This window comes from Eutrigla gurnardus, assembly GCF_963514095.1.
Source record: "Eutrigla gurnardus genome assembly, chromosome: 2".
Classification (NCBI taxonomy): Eukaryota; Metazoa; Chordata; class Actinopteri; order Perciformes; family Triglidae; genus Eutrigla; species Eutrigla gurnardus.
Window position 1 is genome coordinate 26,554,413 of NC_139916.1, and position 22,107 is coordinate 26,576,519.

Here is a 22,107-nt window from a genome sequence, read left to right on the forward strand (position 1 = left end):
CCTTAAACCGTTAACCAGCAGCTACAAGCAAATGGCACCAATGCAGGATGTCACACACATATGGCTTCACAAACAGACTTCCTCAGACCCTACCTAATTTTAAACTTTACCTACCCATCTTCTGAGGTGTGCTGGGCCCGAGAGATTTGCTCCCCTCCCCAGGATTACCTCGAAAACAAAAAAGGCAAAATAATAAAAGAGTGACGAAAGAAGGGCTTTAACAGCCCAGCTGACCACTCACCCTAACCCTTCTGAGGAAACTGTTGGAGACAACGTAAAACCAACCGACACCCACACACTGATACTCACTACTGCAGCCGCAGGAAAACGCTCAAAACTCGCACTCAAACAAAAAACAATCTCCCACTTCCTTCACATCCCGGACGAGCCCCCAAATTATGTTACGTCCCAATATGGAACCGGGAGTAACCATTGATGTTATGGAGTTAAGGAGGAGTGGGAGACGCTTGTCGAACGTAACCGGTCTACAGTTTTTATTAAGGACAGAGTTAAATAAACAAAAACCAAGCTGGGCACCAAACTGAAAACGAGCTTGCCACACAAAACAGGCAGAGGCTGATCTAGAAGGACAAAACAAACAACAAAGGTTAGGGCACTGACCAATCAAAATAGCCAAAAGAAAACATACACCGTAGTCACTCTCCTTTTGAGGCTGAAAGGAGTAAACCAAACGTGCACCGTTGCCACCCTCCTTTTGAGGCTGAAAGGAGTAAACCCTACTCCCCATCGTTGCCACCTCGCCGTCTGCTGCCTGCCGTCACCCAGCACAGGACGGTGAGTGAGAGTGTGCGAGAGAGAGGGAGACACCCAGGATCTCCTGCCTTTTATCCTCGAGCTGATTAAGCCAAGGTGGGGCCTAATCAGCTCCACGAGCAGCAGCCTGGAGAAAATTAGGGGGAGAGAGAGAGAGAGGGAGGACACACACACCACAAAAGAAAACACTCCCACGTAACAGTATGTCAGAAAATGTACCCAATAAACATAAACTAGAAAATTCCCCCGCCGGGAAATTTTGAAAGGGCCACGGGGGCTACTGCCGGAGTGTATATTACGATGAGATTCTTCGAGATTTCAAACGAGACGGAGTTGTTTTAGAGGCAAATACAGAGACTGCTTGCTGACTGAGCTGTCAGAGTAGTCCGTTTTGAGTATTGTGATGTACTTCAAAAACTGTCCACCAATCAGAGCACACCACTCGTGTCTCCATTTGAAAGTTTAAATGGAGTTTCTAGGTGAAAGTATGACTGAGCAGAAGACGTTTGACTAAAAAAACTACATTTCCCACCGACTGCTCCTTCCTGTCCACCAATCAGAGCCCACCACTCGTGTCTCCATTTTAAAGTTTAAATGGGGTTTCTAGGGGTGCAGTCGAATAGTCAAAAAATAAGGTCCTAACTCCTATTCCTATCTCCTATTCCTTGACCTGTGGGGAAAACGTCACGGGGTTAAGGAAAGGCGATAGGAGAACTCAAAAGGACTTAGGAATAGTCGACCGCGGTGCTCAGAGAATCCGACCAGACTTTCACTAAGCTACGTCATTATAACGCGGCCGCTGATGATTGACAGCTGATGATCAGCGCCAGCGATTGGCGTGCGTCTGCACTGGAGAAACTACAAAAATGGACTACAAAAAGCGCATCGTCCACTTCTCCACATGTTGGTTTTATCAACAGCTGGTTCACTGACCGGCTTCAGGTCCAGCAGCTCCTCCTTCCTGTTTGACCGTTGTTTTATTTACTTTTCATTTGTGGTTTTAGTTCCGTTTTTGTCAAACATTTGTAACATGATTGAAATAAAAAAAAAACATTAAATTATTATCACTGTCCACACATTTATCATCACTATTCCAATTACTATATGTCTGCATGAAAGTAACTGTTAAATATGTAAATAGGCATATTGTTTGTTTTCATGAACGGCCGAGGTGTGCGGCACTTTAAATGTTGCTCTCGCAAAGAATTGTGGGTTGGCGTGATCTCCTTTCCTATGGCATAGGAAGGTCCGTTGCATCCTATGCTAAAGGAGCTCTGAAAGGAAGCATTGGAGCTCCTTTCCTATGCATTTAGAGAATTCGAACAGCTCTTATCATGGCGGCCATTTGTTTACTTCCGGGTCACTTCTTCAGTTAGGAACCTTCCTAAGCAAAAAAGACTATTCGACTGCACCCTAGGTGAAAGTATGGCTGAGCTGAAGATGTTTGACTAAAAAAACTACATTTCCCACTGACTGCTCATTCCTGTCCACCAATCAGAGCCCACCATTCGTGTCTCCATTTTAAAGTTTAAATGGAGTTTCTAGGTGAAAGTATGGGTGCAGTCGAATAGTCTTTTTTGCTTAGGAAGGTTCCTAACTGAAGAAGTGACCCGGAAGTAAACAAGTGGCCGCCATGATAAGAGCTGTTCGAATTCTCTAAATGCAAAGGAAAGGAGCTCCAATGCTTCCTTTCAGAGCTCCTTTAGCATAGGATGCAACAGACCTTCCTATGCGATAGGAAAGGAGATCACGCTGACCCACAATTCTTTGCGAGAGCAACATTTAAAGTGCCGCACACCTCGGCCGTTAATGAAAACAAACGATATGTGCATTTACATATTTAACAGTTACTTTCATGCAGACATATAGTAATTGGAATAGTGATAATAAATGTGTGTGGACAGTGATAATAATTTAATGGTATTTTTATTTATTTCAATCATGTTACAAATGTTTGACAAAAACGAAACTAAAACCACAAATGAAACGTAAATAAAGCAACCGGTCAAACAGGAAGGAGGAGCTGCTGGACCTGAAGCCGGTCAGTGAACCAGCTGTTGATAAAACCAACATGTGGAGAAGTGGACGATGCGCTTTTTGTAGTCCATTATTGTAGTTTCTCCAGCGCAGACGCACGTCAATCGCCGGTGCCGATCATCAGCTGTCAATCATCAGCGGCCGCGTTATAATGACGTAGCTTAGTGAAAGTCCGGTCGGATTCTCTGAGCACCGCGGTCGACTATTCCTAAGTCCTTTTGAGTTCTCCTATCGCCTTTCCTTAACCCCGTGACGTTTTCCCCAGAGGTCAAGGAATAGGAGATAGGAATAGGAGTTAGGACCTTATTTTTTGACTATTCGACTGCACCCTATGACTGAGCAGAAGACGTTTGACTAAAAAAACTACATTTCCCATTACTAAATGTAGTTTTTAGTACATTCCTGTCCACCAATCAGAGCACACCACTCGTGTCTCCATTTTAAAGTTTAAATGGAGTTTCTAGGTGAAAGTATAGGCGAATTCGACTTGATGTAGCCGCCTGCAGCGCGCTACCTAACGTGATGTATTGTGGGTTGAAAGCGATGCATGATGGCTAGAATTGTGTCCGACTTAGCAGCCGACTGCAAAGACGTCACAGGGTCGCGACCATATCACGTGACCCAAAACATCGCGGGAACAAGTTTTTAAGAGGCGCTTCTTGCAGCGCTTGGCAGCGCGGTCCACGGTGGCTGCAACTGGCTTGTCCACACCTCCGCTACAGCGGAATGGTTCTCATTGGTTAAAAGTTCAATGACGTGTGTTCAGGTCCGCACTCGGCGGCCACCTTGTGGTGAAATTATACTTTTTATTTTGGTCGCATTGATCTCATGGCTTGATCTTAAGTTCCGTGCATTGTGTTGTTAGTAGGTCTATTATATGTGAGGTCTGGTTAATACAAACATAGAATGATAATACAAATATACTGGGAAAAAATAATGCCTTCCACATGTTGCCTTGCGTGTGTGTGTGTGTGTATGTATGTATTTATGTATATATGTATGACCAGTGCTCGGTGCGATTGCACCGTGGCCCTAATTAGCTAAAAGACAAAATAGTTAATTCATGAGGCCAGAAATGAGTCGCTGGGAAAATGTCGGCCCACCGGTCCCTTGGCTGTCTGAAACTGTGGCCCCCTGAACAATATAGATGAATCGAATGTGTCCATGCTGAGTCTGTTGACTATTATAAAAATATAGATAGATAGATAGATAGATAGATAGATAGATAGATAGATAGATAGATAGATAGATAGATAGATAGATAGATAGATAGATACTTTATTGATCCCGAAGGAAATTCAAGCGTCCAGTGGAAATAACATAGAACATACATTATACATTAAACATGCATTAGAAACTATACAAAAGCTATATAAAATAGAAAGTGACTAGAAATAAAATGTTTTATTTTACACAACTATAAACTATATTACAACTATAAAGTGTCCATTGTCTATTGTGCCTCCTGCCATCACTGAGAGCTGTTGTATAGTCTGATGGCCAGGGCGACGAATATATCTTTATTGAAATTATCTATTAGTAACTGGTTGCTGTTTGCTTTCTTTTTCTCTCTTAAATGTGTTGCATTCCTATTCTTGATTGTTTTTTGTTGTATGTGATTCAATTTGGATATTGTGGTGTTTACTTCTTCTTTTTCTCTGCTCATACAAATCACTTTGTAACAACCGATAAATCATTATTATTATTATTATTATTATTATTATTATTATTATTATTATTATTATTATTATTATGTGTGCGGGCAGCTGACACGAGAAGGGCTTTAGAGACATATTTAAAGAGTAAGAAAATTATATTACCAAAAATTGTATTATACATATAATAAAATATAAATAATGTTGAATCAAATTGAATAATTATGCATAATCCATAAATAAGTCCATAAATAATATCTAGCTAGTCAAAACAGAGTTACACAGTGCTTCACATAAAAACACAGCAATGACAAAATAAAGTACTAAAAGAATAACAAAAAAATCAAATGGTAAAACCCATAAAGCACAATAAAATCAACATACTTTTTGAGCTGACAGTTAAGACTTCAATCTGCTTTATTTCCTTGTGCAGGTTGTTTGAGAGTCTGAAAAGCTCGGCCCCCAGTCAGACTGGAACAGATAGAAGGATAGAAGGAAGGAACACAAACTGTTTCTTCATCCAAGCTACCAGGGAGAAGGATAACTTCTAAGCCCCGCTCTCATCTGAAGTCAGCCGACCAAATCGCTGCACCGCGCAATCTTATTGTTTGCCTGCAGAAGGAAGAAACACAAACTGTTTTCTTCAGCCAAGTTGATCAGCGAGAAGGATAACTTCTAAGCCCCACTCTCGTTTGGATTCAATCGACCCGCTGCATCCTCCACTGCCACACGACGACCCGCCGCCGGCGCACCAAGAAACTCCGCCACCCGCACAGGACGGACTCAAGCACATCGACCAAAGTAAGAGGCTGTTGTCTGGGCAGAGGCATAGGTTCGATAGTGTATTATATTAAATATAATTATTAATATCAATAATTATATATCGGTAGTAATAATTATTTGTTGATAGCCGAATCTGCTCCTGCTAGTACCCCAACAGGATTAACTTGAAGAGGGCCGTACACATGAGACGTCCAAAGAATGTGACGGAGCAGTTCTGCCAGGAAGAATGGGCTAAAATTCCTCCTCAACAATATGCAGGTCTGATCCACAGCTACAGGAAGCGCCTGGTTGAGGTTATTGCTTCCAAGGGGGGGTCAACCAGTTGTTAATTCTAAGGTTTCACTTAAATTTTCCACTGCCATTTTGAATGTTGAATGTGTGTGTTCAATAAAGACATGAAGGATCAGATTTTTTTTGTGTTACGATTTTAGACACATTAATGTTTGACATAGATGAAGATCAGATCACATTTTATGACACATTTATTCAGAAAACAATGAAATTCCAAAAGGTTCACATACTTTTTCTTGCCACTGAATTTGAGCTGGCCTCCCAAGGTGCAAAACAGTAGTGATGGCAGTGCAACACTGAAGCTTTGATAAGTGTTTCGAACCCTGAACTACAATTCCATAGAACCACTGCTTCAAAGCTTGCTTTGGGGTGGAAAAAAATCACGTGACATATGGCGTCTGAAGCAGCAGCTGCTTCGTTTCCTGAATGAATCACCTGACTGGTTTGCGGTCCAATCAGGTGATTCACAGGCACTGACACGTCTTGATTTTGACACAGGTTGAGACCGTTTTTAATTTGAGCGCCTCAACACTTTATAACCGCTATCAACACTGAACAATTTGTGGTGCGTAGTTGCTGTTGAGTTGATGTATTGCATTGTTAGAGTTCCTAGGGCCATTTTGTCTGTTTTGAATGAATAAAGCTCATATATAGCTCAAATCGTTTTTGAAACATTTTAGAATTGTCATCTCAGTTCCTTAAATTAGCCTAAAATGGCTAAGCTACACAAAAAAAATGACACATTTGTTCCTAGTGACTAACTAATGTCCCATTGTAAACCATTGAAAATGTCATTTTTTTATCCCACATTTATCATAACATAAATTAATGCATTCCTTTATATTATTTTTATAGTTTATAATTCATATTTGTATATTTCAGGATGAAGTAGTTTCATAAGACTGACTCATTTTAAGTGGAAAAAAATATGAATATGCCGTATTTTTACAGCAGTTTTGGGGAATTTGGGAAAATTTTGCCCATCACTACAAAATTGTAACGACCTGAGGCCGGCAAGGCAAGGACCCAATCGCACAACTCAAAAAGTTTCAAATCAATACAATTTATTTCACAAAAGAGCAAGCAGAAGCTACAAAACACGGGATAAACATAAAGCGCCTCCAAATGTCTAATCAGCAATAGCTAGTGTATGTGTGTGGGTGTGTGGGTGTGAATGTCTGTGAGTATGACTACGTACGTGTGTGAGTGTGTATGTCTTGGTGTATCTCTGTGTGTATATTTGTGGGGGTGGGACGTCTGGGTTTTTATGGTGTTTCCTTGTTCCTCATTTTTGTTTTTATTTTATTTTCTGTAAGGCACTTTGTGCTACTTTAAGTATGAAAGGTGCCATACAAATAAAGTTGATTGATTGATTGAAAAGGGAGGGAGGAAAGCAAACAGAAAAACACTGGCCTAATCTGGCTATCACTAAATCGACAGGAAACAAAAATCAATACTATTTACAGGGGAATCGAGGCTGAATACAAAGTACCAAATAAAGAGGCTAAGCTTAGGGATGTGACGCTCGAAGCTGATGTTTCGAAACAGTGTCGAGCTTCCGGAACGCAAGTGTTTCGGACAGTGTTTCGAAATGTGGTTCAAAACGCCCTTGTCACGTGACCACAGGCTTCGTAGTGTTTCATTCAGGTTTCAATCTGTTTTCCACAGGTGGCGCTTGCCGCGCAAGGCAATTGCCTAATTAAACAGCTGGTTAATCTAAAACACAAAGCCCCAGAATGCTTAAAAGCCACTCAAACACATCTCATCTTTGTGGGTTTTTGTGAGGAGAGAGATTTTGAGAGATATTGAGAGTTAGTAGAGCGATTTTGAGAGATATAGTGACATAGCGACAGCAATTTGGTGTATTCTTGCAATTGATAGTAAAGTTAGTGATATAGATTAATTGACAGGCTAGAGACAGACAGTGAGCGATAGTTTAGATAGATAAAGTGACGTTAATATTTAGGGAATAGCAGATTAGTGCGAGGTAGGCTTAGTTGTAGTGTTTAGTCAGGCTAGTATAGATAAGCTAAAGATGGAAGTTCCACATAAGAGAACACGTTCTATCGTCAAGAAAAAGCCTGGGCCATCAGCCTACATTTTAAAACAGAATCATGTAGGCTACTATGAACCTGAAATAACAAAACATTTGGCAAATTTCGATTTAAAAAAAATTCTATTTAAAAACACTGTTGGTGGCACTTCTTGGGAATTGAACACCGGACTTTCGGGTGTACGACGCGATTGTTCACCATTAGGCCACGTTACTTTTCGCGGTTGGGCTGACTACCGGACAGCTATTTATATTCTCTGTCTGAACCAGTTGAGTTTCACAGTCAAATTGTCATGTTAACAAAACTGGCCACTAGATGTCACCATGGAGAACCAGGTTTCGGATTGTTTCGAAACCTCGACACAATTCCGGCGCAATTGCTTCGAACGCTTCGCTGTTTCACAAAGCCTCGTTCTGCCCATCCCTAGCTAAGCTAGAAAAGAGGAACGAGGAGGAAACTAAACAAGGCTGACTTAACAAAGTGACAAACAAGCAAAAGGATCTAGGAACAAAGTAGCAACAGAACAAACCGTCAGCAGGAGTCGTGACCGAGATAACAAGGGAACAAGAACGCTGGTTGATATGACGGGACATAACGAACTGGCACAGGACAAGGGGAGACGCTGACAATATATACACACACGAGGTAATGGGAAACAGGTGAAGCAATCAGGGAGAGGGCGTGACATCACAGACGGCGGAAACATAGGGGCAGGAAGTAAACATGCCTGAAACGAGAAGGAAACCAGTTACTTCAAAATAAGAGACGAGACGACCACGAAGACAGGACAAAAAATGGTTACTTAACCGAAAGATACGGATCATGACAAAAACAGTGCAACTATGTACAAAGTGAATTGATATTTAAATATGAAAATAAAAGAAAAACACTTTACACGTTTATAGATTTGTTTGTAAATACGCCTCAAGTGGGCGCAATTGTGTTATGTTACAGTTTTTCTCAGTCGCTTTGGTGCTTTTCTCACATAACTATTAACATTTGCACAGCAGTTAGTGCATTTCTCAAAACAATTAGTGCAAACTGCAAAACCTAGTGGATAACCTGTTAAAGCACGTCACTTACTCAAAAATGAATAGTCCATTTCTCAAAAGCAAGTATTCATGTCAATGAAACTGCCAGTGTCATCAAATGAGAAGTCTTGACAACATCGTTTATGAACAAGATAGTCAAATGGCTTTGTCATGTTTTCATTATGACAGTTTATTCTCTCAGTGCAAAAAATGGTCAGAACTTGGTGACACTACCTGAAAATGCTCATGACAGCACTATACACTACTGGTACAGCCATTTGAAAACTAAAGTAAAGTTACACATTGCTGTAGTTAGGGGAGTAAGGGAGTACAAGACACTGAATACGTATGTTTCACATGTTTACTGTATATGCTCTTTGTAATTCTACAGCATTGTGCAAAAGAAAAATACACCACAGTCACTTATTTAGAACAAACATAAGAAACACCCTTTTGGTAGAGCTGTGCACAAATGTGGACAATATAACATAACATATTGTAACTGAACGTAGGTAAATCATGCTGGCACATCCAGACGTTCCTGTCAGTCTGGCAACATATTTTCATCTACATCACAACGGATATCATCCCTTTCAATGCAGCGAGGAAAGTATCTCCTGGAGTGAGTGAAAACTGAAGTTCACCTGAGAGTAATTGTTCAATTTAGGAGACATTTCCAGGAAAAAAATTCTAAAGAAAGGTATAAAATTTGCTTTGATAACTTTCCATCCATCTATTGTCTACCGCTTATCCTGTATTCACTGTTGCGGGAAATTTGATAACTAGTTCAACAATTTTGTATGTAATGACTCAAGCAATGAAATGAAGACTATTAGTTTTATTGGGAACGACTTTTAAGCATCCATAAGTATAGTTCATTTTGACTGACATAAGCAAATGATAATGTTATAAAACAGCAGAGAATTGTATGAAAGCAACTGATACATGTCCAAAAGCATTTGCAATTTATTCAGCGGAAGGATAAATTGCTACTATGATGTGCACAAATGACTAAATGTTGTGGAGGTTGAACTAATAAGTATGAGAATTTTCATTCTGATCTGAGGAAAGAACCAAAGCGACTGAGAAAAACTGTAATTGGGCTTTTCTGTCTTAGTCATGATATTTTCGTATCTGTCTGATAGACACAATAAACATCCTTGACCTGTATTTTCTATAGTGATGGTTGCAGCGTTCTCTGAATTTTAATTTTTCAACTTAAAGTGCTTGGAGCACAAAGAAGGCGGAGCACTCAGAAAAAAGACTCAGGTTGCTGATATTTTGGAGAACAATTGAACAAAAGACACTTGTGCTCAGAAGAACGGTGCTATGTGGATACAGGCCCTTTCCCATGACATAAAACAAATAACAAATCTGGAATGTCATATTGCTGTCAACATTACATGAAGTTTTAAGTAACCTAACTTCACACTCACAAAAAAAAAATAACAAGAGTACGGAGATAAGAGAGAATAAGAGAGAAATGTGTACCTTCCAAGAGAAAGTCTCGACAGAAAGAGGAAGTGACATCAAGAGAAGCATCATTTTGAAATTAAAATTAGATTAAAATCAGATTGCATCTAAACATTAACAGGTGGGTTACAATGCAGTGAATAAACACAGCGTCCAATTAATGTCTGCTTTTGCCGTTTCACTGGTATTGTTTCTCCTTCAGATACACAGATATCGTGATGCATATCGTAGATGATTTCTTGAAATATATCGTGAATGGCAGTATCTAAGTGGAAACGGTCTCAGTGCTGCTGTGGCTTGTTGACGGTAGAGTAGAAACGTCTTTGTTAAGTCTGGATGGATGATTGACAGTTGAATAGGTGAGATTTTGGTCAATGTCCCTCACTGGAGCGGCCGTGTCACCACTAACTTTACCAGAGCTGTCGTTCAGGTTGATGGTGGAGTTAAACTCTGTGGCAGAGGGGTTTGTGGGAGCGCTGGCAGCAACATAGATTGTTTTAAGTTCAACTCCTGAGCCTGGCTTCTGATGGCTCTCCTCTATCTCTTCATAGGTATGATCCTTCCAGAGCAGAGAGAGAAGCACAGGATGAATAGTCCACACAGTAAGCACTAACCAGCATGGCAGGAGTTCTAGCATGCTAACATTAGCATTTAGCTCAAAAACAGAGCTGCTATCATGACTGCAGACTTTGTTCAATCTGATTTTGTGACCTGACCAACATGTGTAGGTTGTGAACATGGGAACAGGGCGGTTTAGTGATTTGGAGGCCCTGTGGAATGAACAATATGACGCCTGGTCTGGTCAGTTGCCCATCTATGGTCAATTTAAAACCGCCTACAGTGCATGGAAGATAGGTGAGATAGTAATTCATTCAATATTTAATAATAATAACTCATTTTGGGAACAAACTGTTAACAACAAAAAGAGGCTCCACTAGATGGCAGGACGGTACTTTACAAGTTTCTCAGAGTTTACAACGTACACCTGAATGCACCTTGTGGTCCCTGTGGGCGGACGCATGCTTTACTGTACATAGACACGATTGATTTTAAGTGAAGGTACGTCACCGCAGCTCAAATTGCCAAACGGGCCAATGAACGCTGTTTTCTGTGCTGCAGCGTCTTAATCTTCTGCAGCCTACAAACTTTAGATTTTCTGTCAACGGCATGTTTTTTGTTCAGATAGAAGGTAAAATGTTTCCTTCAGGGAAGCAGGAGGATTGTTTCTCAATAAACTGGCTGTGGCCATGGTGTCTTGAAAAGTAAAGCTGCAAGCAAACAGACCTACCCTGAGTCTAAGGCCTTTTGTTGTTTTGTTTTTTGGGAATTTATGCAAGTAGACAAGATGGAGAGAAAAAAATGGGAGAATAGCTAATCCCTCTTTTGATTTTGAAGGTTTGAATCGAAAGCTCATATTGATTGATTTTCGATTTAAAATAAAAATTGTGACGCTACAATGTGCGATCACATGATCATTTCAGTCTGTTGAGCATCCTGTCTGTAAATATTTTACAGTAATTGATGTTAGTTATTTATTTATTTTCACTGTAAACCTTTATGAAACCTTAATCAAAACTAAATAAGTCACAACAATATACACTAACCGTGTTGTTCTGATCTTCGTTACTTTTGGCCTTTAAGTGCTGAAGTCCTGTCAGAGAAAAAAGAGAACATGTAAGAGAGGAGAGGGAAAATAAATGAGCATGCAGAAGGAAAGGGAGTGGATTAATGTCACCACACTCGTGTGTCTCATTGACAACCAGGAGCTTCTGAAACTGTCCCACCTGTTAATGTTAATGTAATCTGGTTTTATGACTGAACCACTGCGTTAGACACATTACACTTTACAGACACGGACCTTTAATTATCTTTATCTATGGATTATTGAATTTATGGAATCACAGGCCCACCTACTTACAGTAAAAATAAAAGAAGTGAGTATTCATGTACATGTACGTAAATGTCTTACGTTTGTAGCAGAGAGCCGAAATAATGAGAAACACCAGCACAGTCACACAGACGACGACAATGGTTACGGTCACCCAGGATCCACCTGCAGCTGACAAAACTACACAAGAAAGGGAGGGCCAGGCTTATTTCAAACACCAGTAACACACCAAGCACATCCAGAACTGTGGGGTTTAAGGGGCATTTTGTCTTCAATCATTTGAACGACTTCCTCCTGCTCCGGCTGCAGAGGTGCTTTCTCACATCACTGTGAGCAGACACAGACGTGGACTTGGTTGATGAAAGGGAAGATGTAGGAATAGGATGGGGTGATGCTGATGAGACAGTATAGGGTGGAGATATATGTGTAGCCACTGCACCATCTAGGTAATAGATTACAGATGCATCGTAGCAATGCGTGGTAGGGTTTCATAAACACATAAGAATCTAACTCTTTAAGTTTTAGAGCCATCCGTTCATGTTTCTTTTCTTCTCTCTGTGTTCATTTTGGATGAAATGTGATGATTGAAATATACGGCGCAAGAATGCAAATTACCCTCCTCTCAAAAGACATTTTACACAATTTAAAAAGACAAAATATAAGTTGATCAGTGATCGGGAGTTTTGTATTTCCAAAAAAGTGAATATAGCATGACAGAATATTTTGAATCATATGGTGACTAACAACAGGAAGAGATGGTAGGTTAAATTTAACCTGCTAGACAGTTGAACATCATCATCTCTCAATAAGCCTCCTATGATCAAACCATAATCTAATGTGAACACTCACCCACATTCATCTCTAGTCTGTGGAAGAATGGGTTTCTTTTCATCCCAACGCTTTCTGCACCACACCAGTACGTCCCAGTGTCCTCTGGTGTTACATCTCTCACTGTGATGGTGGATTCAGTCTTCGCTTGGTTTTCAATCATTGAAAACCTGTTTCTGTGCTTCTGTGCGGTGCTGACAAGAGGTTCACATATAGATGGATCTTCTCCTTTACAGATGAATTTTTTTATCAGAGAACCTGGTCGATATTCACACTGCCACTTAAAAGTCTGTCCAATAGGCGGAAACCTTGTGGAGTTTTTAATATCTGCAGACAGACAGCATCGACTTTATTTTACAACATGTTACATAGAAATCTTAAAGTTGAGCTCAAACTTCATCTCCAGAGTCTCCATCTTCTGTATGGAGAAGTATATCCCAGTGAAACAGGATAGACAGGCGGCACAGTATCTATCTATCTATCTATCTATCTATCTATCTATCTATCTATCTATCTATCTATCTATCTATCTATCTATCTATCTATCTATCTATCTATCTATCTATCTATCTATCTATCTATCTATCTATCTATCTATATATCTATCTATCTATCTATCCACAGAAAGCGACTTCCTGTATCCCTGTACATTGCACATATTCTCTTTACTGTGAACTCCTCAACCACATTACATTTTTTTGCACATCCTGCACAAAAGTGCAGCTCTCGTGCTATTAAACACATTTATCATAGTATTTTTATAGTATCATATTTTATTGTTACAGTTTTTTCTACATTGATTTTTTTCCTATTTTATGTGTTTATTTACAGTTTTTCTCAGTCACTTTGGTGCTTTTCTCACATCACTATTAACATTTGCACAGCAGTTAGTGCATCTTCAAAACAATTAGTGCAAACTGCAAAACCTAGTGGATAACCTGCAAAAGCACGTCACTTGCTATGGATAGTCCATTCCTCAAAAGCAAGTATTCATGTCAATGAAACTGCCAGTGTGATCAAATGAGAAGTCTCCACTCCATTGTTTATGAACAAGATATTCAAATGGCTTTGTCTTGTTTTCATTATGTTTATTCTCTCAGTGTTTTCCAATACAAAAAAGGCAAAGAAAAGGTCAGAACTCGGTGACACGATCTGAAAATGCTCAAGACAGCACTATACACTACTAGTACAGCCATTTGAAAACTACAGTAAAGTTACACATTGCTGTAGTTAGGGTAGTAAGTGAGTAGTCACATGTTTGTATATGCTCTTTGCAATTCTACAGCATTTTGCAAAACAAAAAACCAAAAAAACACTACAGTCACTTATTTAGAACAAACATAAGAAACACCCTTTTGATAGAGCTTCAATTCACAGTGGTTCTTCCAACATTTGGTTGCACCCTCCGACCAGCCTCAGCCATTGTGAGGCCGTGATTGACAACATGGTCCACAACTGTAGCCCTCATTTCATTAGGAATCTGCCTATTTGGCCTCTTCTCCCTCTTCCTCTGTTTTGTAGAAATGATCCACACTATGTCCTGCTCGGTTCATATACGCTTGCCAAGTGAGGGTTCATGGGATTCATCCCTGAGTGACTGTGAACAAGTGGCTTGTCATTGGTTACAACTAATACTTCACACACCTCCTCCTGAGTGAAAGCTGAAGTTAACCTGAGAGCAATTCTTCAATTTAGGAGACATTTCCAGAAAAAAATTATAAAGAAAGGTATAAAATTTGATAACTATTTCAACAGTTTTGTATGTAATGATTCAAGCAATTAAATGAAGACTATTAGTTTCATTGGGAACGACTAGTCAGCATCCATAAGTACAGTTAATTTTGACTCACATAAGCAAATGATAATGTTATAAAACGGCAGAGAATTGTATGAAAGCAATTGATGCATGTCCAAAAGCATTTGCAATTTGTTCAGAGGAAGGAGAAATTGCTACTATGATGTGCACAAACGACTAAATGTTGTGGAAGTTGAACTAATAGTTCTGAGAATATTCATTCTGATCTGAGAAAAGCACCAAAGCGACTGAGAAAAACTGTATTGCATCAAATAACAAGACAAATTCCTCGTAACTGATTAACCTTCTTGACAATGAACCTGATTCTGATTCTGATGTGTGCTTCTTACCTTCAACCTGCAGTTGGATTTTTCTGAGTAAAGCTCGGTAGAATCCTCTTTCTTCGTGTCCACAGAAGTAGACACCAGCATGCTCTGGGGACACATTACTGATGGACATCCTGAAGCTGTCGGTGGTTTCTGTGAGAGTGAATGGCCCGTTTGACTCCAGAGAATTTCTTGATAGAATATCCTCACAGGTGGAATCACTGTTGTATTTGCAGATGAACGTGGCTGTGTTATCACATGAGATGGTGGTGTCAGCTGTTCTGTACGCCGTTTGAATTAATGTTTGCTTGCAGTTGTGATCTGATACTAAAAGTAGAAAAATAACATGTAAAAGCTGTCCATTATATCTGCTTGTCATGACAATTTGTATATAATTTATAGCAAATGTATAGTTTTTTCCTGCATAGAGAATTACAAGGCGGCCCCCTCCGTCAAAACTCGATCTGTCTCCAGCTCAACGATTCTGCGGATGTGGTGTGGCTGTATCATAGCGAGCACAGTGCAGCGGGAAAGGTGCTGCCAGCAGGATCAATTATCAATCAATTAAAACATCTGATTAGGAAATCAGGATTTATGGGCTCAGCATAGCTTAACCCTGTCAAATGATCTGCTACCACAGAACAAATAGTACCACTACAGGGAACACACCAGCAGAATAGAAAGTGCAAAATGTGCAGGAATTTACATTCAATTTTAGTTGTGTAGCCCAATTTCACAAATGTGTGATGGAATTTTAAAGGGCTTCATATGGCGTCCTGTATCCTTGGACCCTTGACCCTAGAATCGGAGAAGGAAAAACTTCCAAAAACAGTTGGAATGTAAATAACAAATCTGTATTTTGTGAAGATGATGACTCCAAGGGGACTTGACTGATTGCAACACACACACACACACACACACACACACACACACACACACACACACACACACACACACACACACACACACACGCACACACACACACACACACAGACACACTCACAGACACACACACACCCGTACACACACACACACACACACACACACACACACACGTGTACACGCACACACACACACACACACACACACACACACACACACACACACACACACACTCACAGACACACACAAGTGACCAGTCACATGAGGAATAACACAAGGCCTCCTGCAGTCGCTGCTCCTTCACTCCTCTGTTGCTTTTTAAAAATATGTTGGCAGAAAGGCTTTAGTTCTAAAGTAATTTAATAAAGGACATGAAAGACAGTTATAAAAAAGATTCCTTACTTCTTCTCAATTTCACTTTGTCTTCTTTATCTTCATCAGAGTCGGAGTTAAATGTACACTGGTAATTCCCAAAGTCTTCATCCTTAACTTTACACTCGTAATTCCCAAAGTCTTCATCCTTAACTTTACACTCGTAATTCCCAAAGTCTTCATCCTTAACTTTACACTCGTAATTCCCAAAGTCTTCATCCTTAACTTTACACTCGTAATTCCCAAAGTCTTAATCCTTAACTTTACACTCGTAATTCCCAAAGTCTTCATCCTTAACTTTACACTCGTAATTCCCAAAGTCTGCATCCTTAACTTTACACTCGTAATTCCCAAAGTCTTCATCCTTAACTTTACACTTGTAATTCCCAAAGTCTTCCTCCTGAACATCTCTGATGGCCACCTTGACTTCCTTTGTATTTGTATCAAGCATCACAGAAGATCTGCCCTTGTTTACCAAATAATCCTCGTCATCACATTTTATGACTATATATCCGCCGTTAACTACCTCAACAGATGTGTATCTCTTTATTCCCACGTATTTGCAGGTGAAATCCACCCATCCACCTGGGCATCCATTCACAGTCACCTCACCGCCTGGAGATCAGAGAGAAAAGTTCACATCATATCAGAATCTGAAACAATCTCAGGATTCATTTTCAGGTTTATAAAATAGATCACAGATTTGTCCAATTGTGTATTTTCAGTTACAGTTTTTTTCCGATTTCTAAAACACAATTTTGCAAACTAGGCTGGTTTCATTAATACTTAACACAAATCACAAAACCACACACCCAAATGCAAAATACCTCATATATGCTGCAAAATGAAGCACTGCAACCAAAACTACATTCAACATTATCAAAAACAAAGCAGATTGTTGTAATGAAAAGCACTCTCATCTTTAGTATGCTTTGCCATAATACTAAAATGGTTAATAAATAAATTGTAGAGAATTCTTCAGATTGTTCACATGCAGAGAAATATTTGCAGATACACACACATGCTGTTGAAACATTGTTTTTATTTTTCATCAAACAAGTCAGTGCAACATTATGCAGACATGGCTGATTGTTGATGACATGAGCAACTAAGGTTAATTAAGGCTGACTAACAGTCAGGATGATGGGCTTTTCTGTCTTCGTCATGATAGTTTAGTATCTGTCTAACAGACACAGTAAACATCCTTGACCTGCATTCTCTATAGTGATGTTCGCAGCGTTTTCTGAATTTTAATTTTTCAACTTAAAGTGTTCTACCTCTGTTCTACCTCTCGCTCTTCCTCCCCCTCCCCCTCTCACTCTCACCCTCCCTCTTCCTCTTCCTCACTTGTGGTCTTTTCATGCTTACTTCCTGATTGAAGTGGGAACTATTAAAAATTGTGGCACATAGAGTGGCCAACTCATGTAGTGTTATTTTGAAATGGCAAACATGTGACTTTATGTCAGATTGTTGCGTCTTATGCAGAGATCCGTGTTCAGTGCATTTCAAAAGTGCCATTTTGAATTGCAAAATGTGTATGAAGCAGAACCATTAGGAATCATTACACAGACCTGGCTTTATGATTGAACATTGGTTTGTAGACTATGGTCTGTCTAGTAAAAGTACTGATTCAACTTCTTTACTCAAGTAAAAGTGAAATGTACTCAAAGTATTAACAGTAAAATCACTAATTCCCTTAAAATGCATTAATACTCAAGTAATGAGTAGTAGAAAGTGTGAGTAGTAAAAAGTACAAATATTTGTATCAAAATGTAGTGACTAAAAATAAAAAGTTGCCAGAAAAAGAAATGCCCTCTTAAAATACAGATACCTGCAAATTCTACTTTAATACAGTAACACAGTATTTGTACTTTGTTACTTCCCACCTCTGTCTGACTCCATCTGGCTTCTAGAAAGAGACCATAAACTCATGTTAAAATTTTTACTGAGATAAAATCAATAAAAAAACGAAATCCAGTGAGAAGTAGGGTCATTTTCTCACAGACTTCTATACGATCAGAGAGGAGTCGCTCCCTGGTGGCCAGCAGAGAGAACGCAAGTTTAAGGCTCTTCGGCTTGGCTTCACTTTTCATTTGTCAACCACAAGCTTTTACTGTGGTTTTGTATGTAAGTTGGTATACATAATGTCTGACCCTGTAATAAAGTATGCTTTGACGACCATTTACATTGTTGTTTTTACGTTGGAAGCAGAGTGTAGCAATGGTGTAGCTGAGTGAAATATCCAACAATATTTCACTTCATTTTGAATGATCAGTGTGTTATGTCACTCGAGGAGAAGAAGAGCGGTCGGTCCCTACCTTTTTGCTTTTGCATGTGTGATCAAAGTAGTCCCACTGTGGAGCCGTGGAGTAGGTTGAAAACTGTTATCGACCAGTAATATATTGTAAGTTTTTTACCTGTCATCAGTGGGAGGATGAGGAGAAGCAAGCTCTTCATGATGCAGAGATCTTCAGGCAGATTTTTAACCTGTCTGTGATAATTTTTGGTTTTGGTTTCCTCTCAGCGGTTCGTCTCTTCCGTCGGTTTGCCTCAGGCGTTGTGTTTCTTCAATTCCTGTCGTATGTTAAGTAACGACCTCTCACCCCACCTTTCTGTCCATCCTTCCCCTTTTCTACTTCTTAATCAACTCCTTCCTCATTACATCCCTTTTTGGTATTGGCAGTAAACAGGAACCAGGGTGTGTGCGTGAGAGAGAGAGAGAGAGAGAGAGAGAGAGAGAGAGAGAGAGAGAGAGAGAGAGAGAAATGAAAAAACATCAGTTTAGTAGGAAGTCCCTGAGAGAAAAAGTGTCAGAGAAAGTTTTGGTTTTTTAATAAATTATTCTGCACAGTTCCTGAATGTCAAAACAATTAACTGAGGAAATATAACAAATGGACGATTTAAATGATCCAGTTAAATTTCAGCAGCATTAAGGTCAGGAGATGTCATCCTTTTTAAACCAGCAGGTGTTTAAAAGTATGACTAACACCATAGCAATGATGACACATCCCTCACTGTCTGCCAGTGGAACCAATTTGCATCATCAATGTTGCTATAAAGCTAACAGGAAGTGACTTTGAATTTCTTGCCATCATCAAACCACAAGAAACTGCTGCTGATCAGCTGGAATACTTCTTTAATCTGATAGCCTTTCATTCAATTGAACTATTTTAAATTCACATATTATATTTTCATAATTTTACCTTTGTCAACTTTTTAAACTGGCGGCCAGCTGATCAGTTCTGCTTACAAATCAATAAAATTAAGCAAAAAAAGAAAAAAATGACAAATAATGGACATTTTGCAACAACAAATTCTTAATTGTCTGGCAAAGTGCAAAACAAACTCATAACTGATAATGTGGTGTGAAAATCACCTTGTCTGTATCCGTGATCATTTATTGAACAGACGAGTCGGAGCAGCAGCAAGTCAGTTCCACCATCAGGGTGAAAGTGAGAAATATACACAGATCTATTGTAATTTATTTGCATGTTGATCAGAGTCGTCTCAGTCGGCACCTCAGTCACACATGAAAAATGTGTGGAATATTTGGAGTGTATGTGTTACGTCCCAATATGGAACCGGGAGTAACCATTGATGTTATGGAGTGAAGGAGGAGTGGGAGACGCTTGTCGAACGTAACCGTTCTACAGTTTTTATTAAGGACAGAGTTAAACAAAAACAAGAACCAAGTTGGGCACCAAACTGAAAACGAGCTTGCCACACAAAACAGGCAGAGGCCGATCTAGAAGGACAAAACAAACAACAAAGGTTAGGGCACTGACCAATCAAAATAGCGAAAAGAAAACATACACCGTAGTCACTCTCCTTTTAGAGGCTGAAAGGAGTAAACCCTACTACCCGTCGTCACCTCGCCGTCTGCTGCCTGCCGTCACCCAGCACAGGACGGTGAGTGAGAGTGTGCGAGAGAGAGGGAGACACCCAGGATCTCCTGCCTTTTATCCTGGAGCTGATTAAGCCATGGTGGGGCCTAATCAGCTCCACGAGCAGCAGCCTGGAGAAAATTAGGGGGAGAGAGAGAGGGAGGACACACACACACCACAAAAGAAACACTCCCATGTAACACTCCCCCCCCCCCATAAGTACAAACACTCACTGTTTGTAAAAGCTATGAACCACCATGTGTACCACTGTACACCAATGTTTGGGTCCTACCCGCGAGACAAGGCATCTGCCACTACATTATCGGCTCCCTTCTTGTGCTTAATTTCCAGGTTGTATCCTTGAACCAGCAGGGCCCAGCGCATCAAACGCTGGTTATGGTTATACATCTGGGAGAGAAACGCAAGAGGATTGTGGTCAGTGTAGATCGTCACAGGAGGAGAGCTAGAACCCACATATACATGAAAGTCCTGAAGGGCGAGGAGCATTGCCAGGGTCTCCTTCTCGATGGTAGAGTAGTTCAACTGGTGGCGTTTGAACTTGGCAGAGAAGTAACATACTGGATGGCTCACTTCACCCTCACTGCCCTGCAGCAGTACAGCACCGGCCCCAGTGGCGCTGGCGTCCACTTCTATTTGGAATGGAAGGGAGAAGTTGGGGCAGCAAGAACGGGAGCACTGCAGAGAAGGGACTTTGCAGCTTCAAATGCACGGTTACACTCCTCGTTCCACACAAATGGAACCGAGGTACTACACAACCGAGTAAGAGGGGCAACCACAACAGAGAAGTTCTTACAAAAACACCGATAATAGCCCGCCATACCCAGGAAATGCCGCAGCTCACGGCGGGTAGTGGGGGGCGGGAAAAGATGCTATAGCCGCAACTTTAGCATCGCGTAGTGGAGCTGGGGGCACTACCTGATTGGGTGTTCCCACCACTTGGCAGGTGTGGCAAGTTCTGCAGAAACGTACCACATCGGCCTTTAATCCTGGCCAAAAGAAATGTTTTAGGACACGGTCATACGTCTTGGTAACACCCAGATGTCCAGACCACACATGCTCATGAGCCAACTCTAAAACATACTGTCGACAACCAGTGGGAACAACAATCTGATTAACAGTAGCCCAGTCTTCACCTGCATCTGGCTGCGAGACCCATTTACGCATCAGTACGCCCTTGTCAACCAGATATGACTGCTTCTCACCACACCCACCATCAGCAGCAGCGGCGGCGAAACACTTTGTTAAGGACGAGTCATCATGTTGGGCACGAATTAGCACATCACGGGTAAGGGTAAAAGACTCCTTACAGGCCGAGACGGACTGTCTCACCCCTGGGGACGCAGTTCACCGGCTCACTAGCAGGAGGCAGCCTATCTTCCGACAAAACCGAAGCGAATAGCGAGTCACACAAATCAACGTTTCCTGTCTGCTGCTTGCATGCCTGGGCACGGGTCAAGCAACTGGCTGCAAACACTTGATGACATTGGGCCAAGTCATCGGAAGTGAACTCGGGTAGGGGACTATCAACAACCTCGGGGGTAGGATACCCTTTCCCTCCAGCAATATCATTGCCCATAATGAAGTCTACACCGTGGACAGGGAAACATGACAGAACTGCAACTGGGAAGAAACCAGTCTTAATCTTAGAACTAATGTGCACACGATGGAGAGGGGCAGGCACAAAACTCATCTCGAAACCTCTGACTATGGTGCGGCTGTCACAGGCAGACTCCCCACTTAAGGGAAGAGTACTGGAAAGAATGAAGGACTGAGAACCCCCAGTGTCCCGTAACACAGTTATAGGACGCTGGTCCTCAGGCCTCCCTGTAAGAGACACAGAGGCATGGAAAATAAAAGGTTTAAAACACTCATCTGGTTCTGTTGGAGTGGGGAACTGACCAATAGGGGACACCGTCTTAATTAACCCCACCCCTTTTGGCTGCTTCGGGGCAGTTGCCCGTTTTTGCTTCAGAAGCTGACAATCTGAGACGAGGTGCCCAGGCCTGTGGCAAT

At 40.8% G+C, this 22,107-nt stretch overlaps 1 protein-coding gene across 4 annotated transcripts in view; it reads right to left on the reverse strand.

Moving 5' to 3' along the window:
• The window catches only part of LOC311022650 (polymeric immunoglobulin receptor-like), a 30,733-nt gene extending 11,867 nt beyond the window's left edge, over positions 1–18,866 (reverse strand). Inside the window, exons 1-8 of one of the 4 annotated variants that reach the window (XR_014598128.1) lie at positions 18,607–18,866; positions 16,560–16,804; positions 16,220–16,277; positions 14,960–15,256; positions 12,836–13,141; positions 12,068–12,166; positions 11,703–11,749; positions 9,931–10,657 (exon numbers count right to left, since the gene is read on the reverse strand). Coding sequence is in view for 3 of the 4 variants with exons in the window: in XM_084024095.1 (XP_083880221.1) it covers positions 10,364–10,657; positions 11,703–11,749; positions 12,068–12,166; positions 12,836–13,141; positions 14,960–15,256; positions 16,220–16,277; positions 16,560–16,804; positions 18,607–18,646 (1,386 nt within the window). In the remaining variant the exon portion in view is untranslated. Of the gene's footprint in view, positions 1–8,508; positions 10,658–11,702; positions 11,750–12,067; positions 12,167–12,835; positions 13,142–14,959; positions 15,257–16,219; positions 16,278–16,559; positions 16,805–18,606 lie in introns of those variants that run through there. The other 3 variants (XM_084024095.1, XM_084024097.1, XM_084024096.1) reach the window with 3 other exon arrangements.
• Between the last annotated feature and the right edge of the window lie 3,241 nt (positions 18,867–22,107).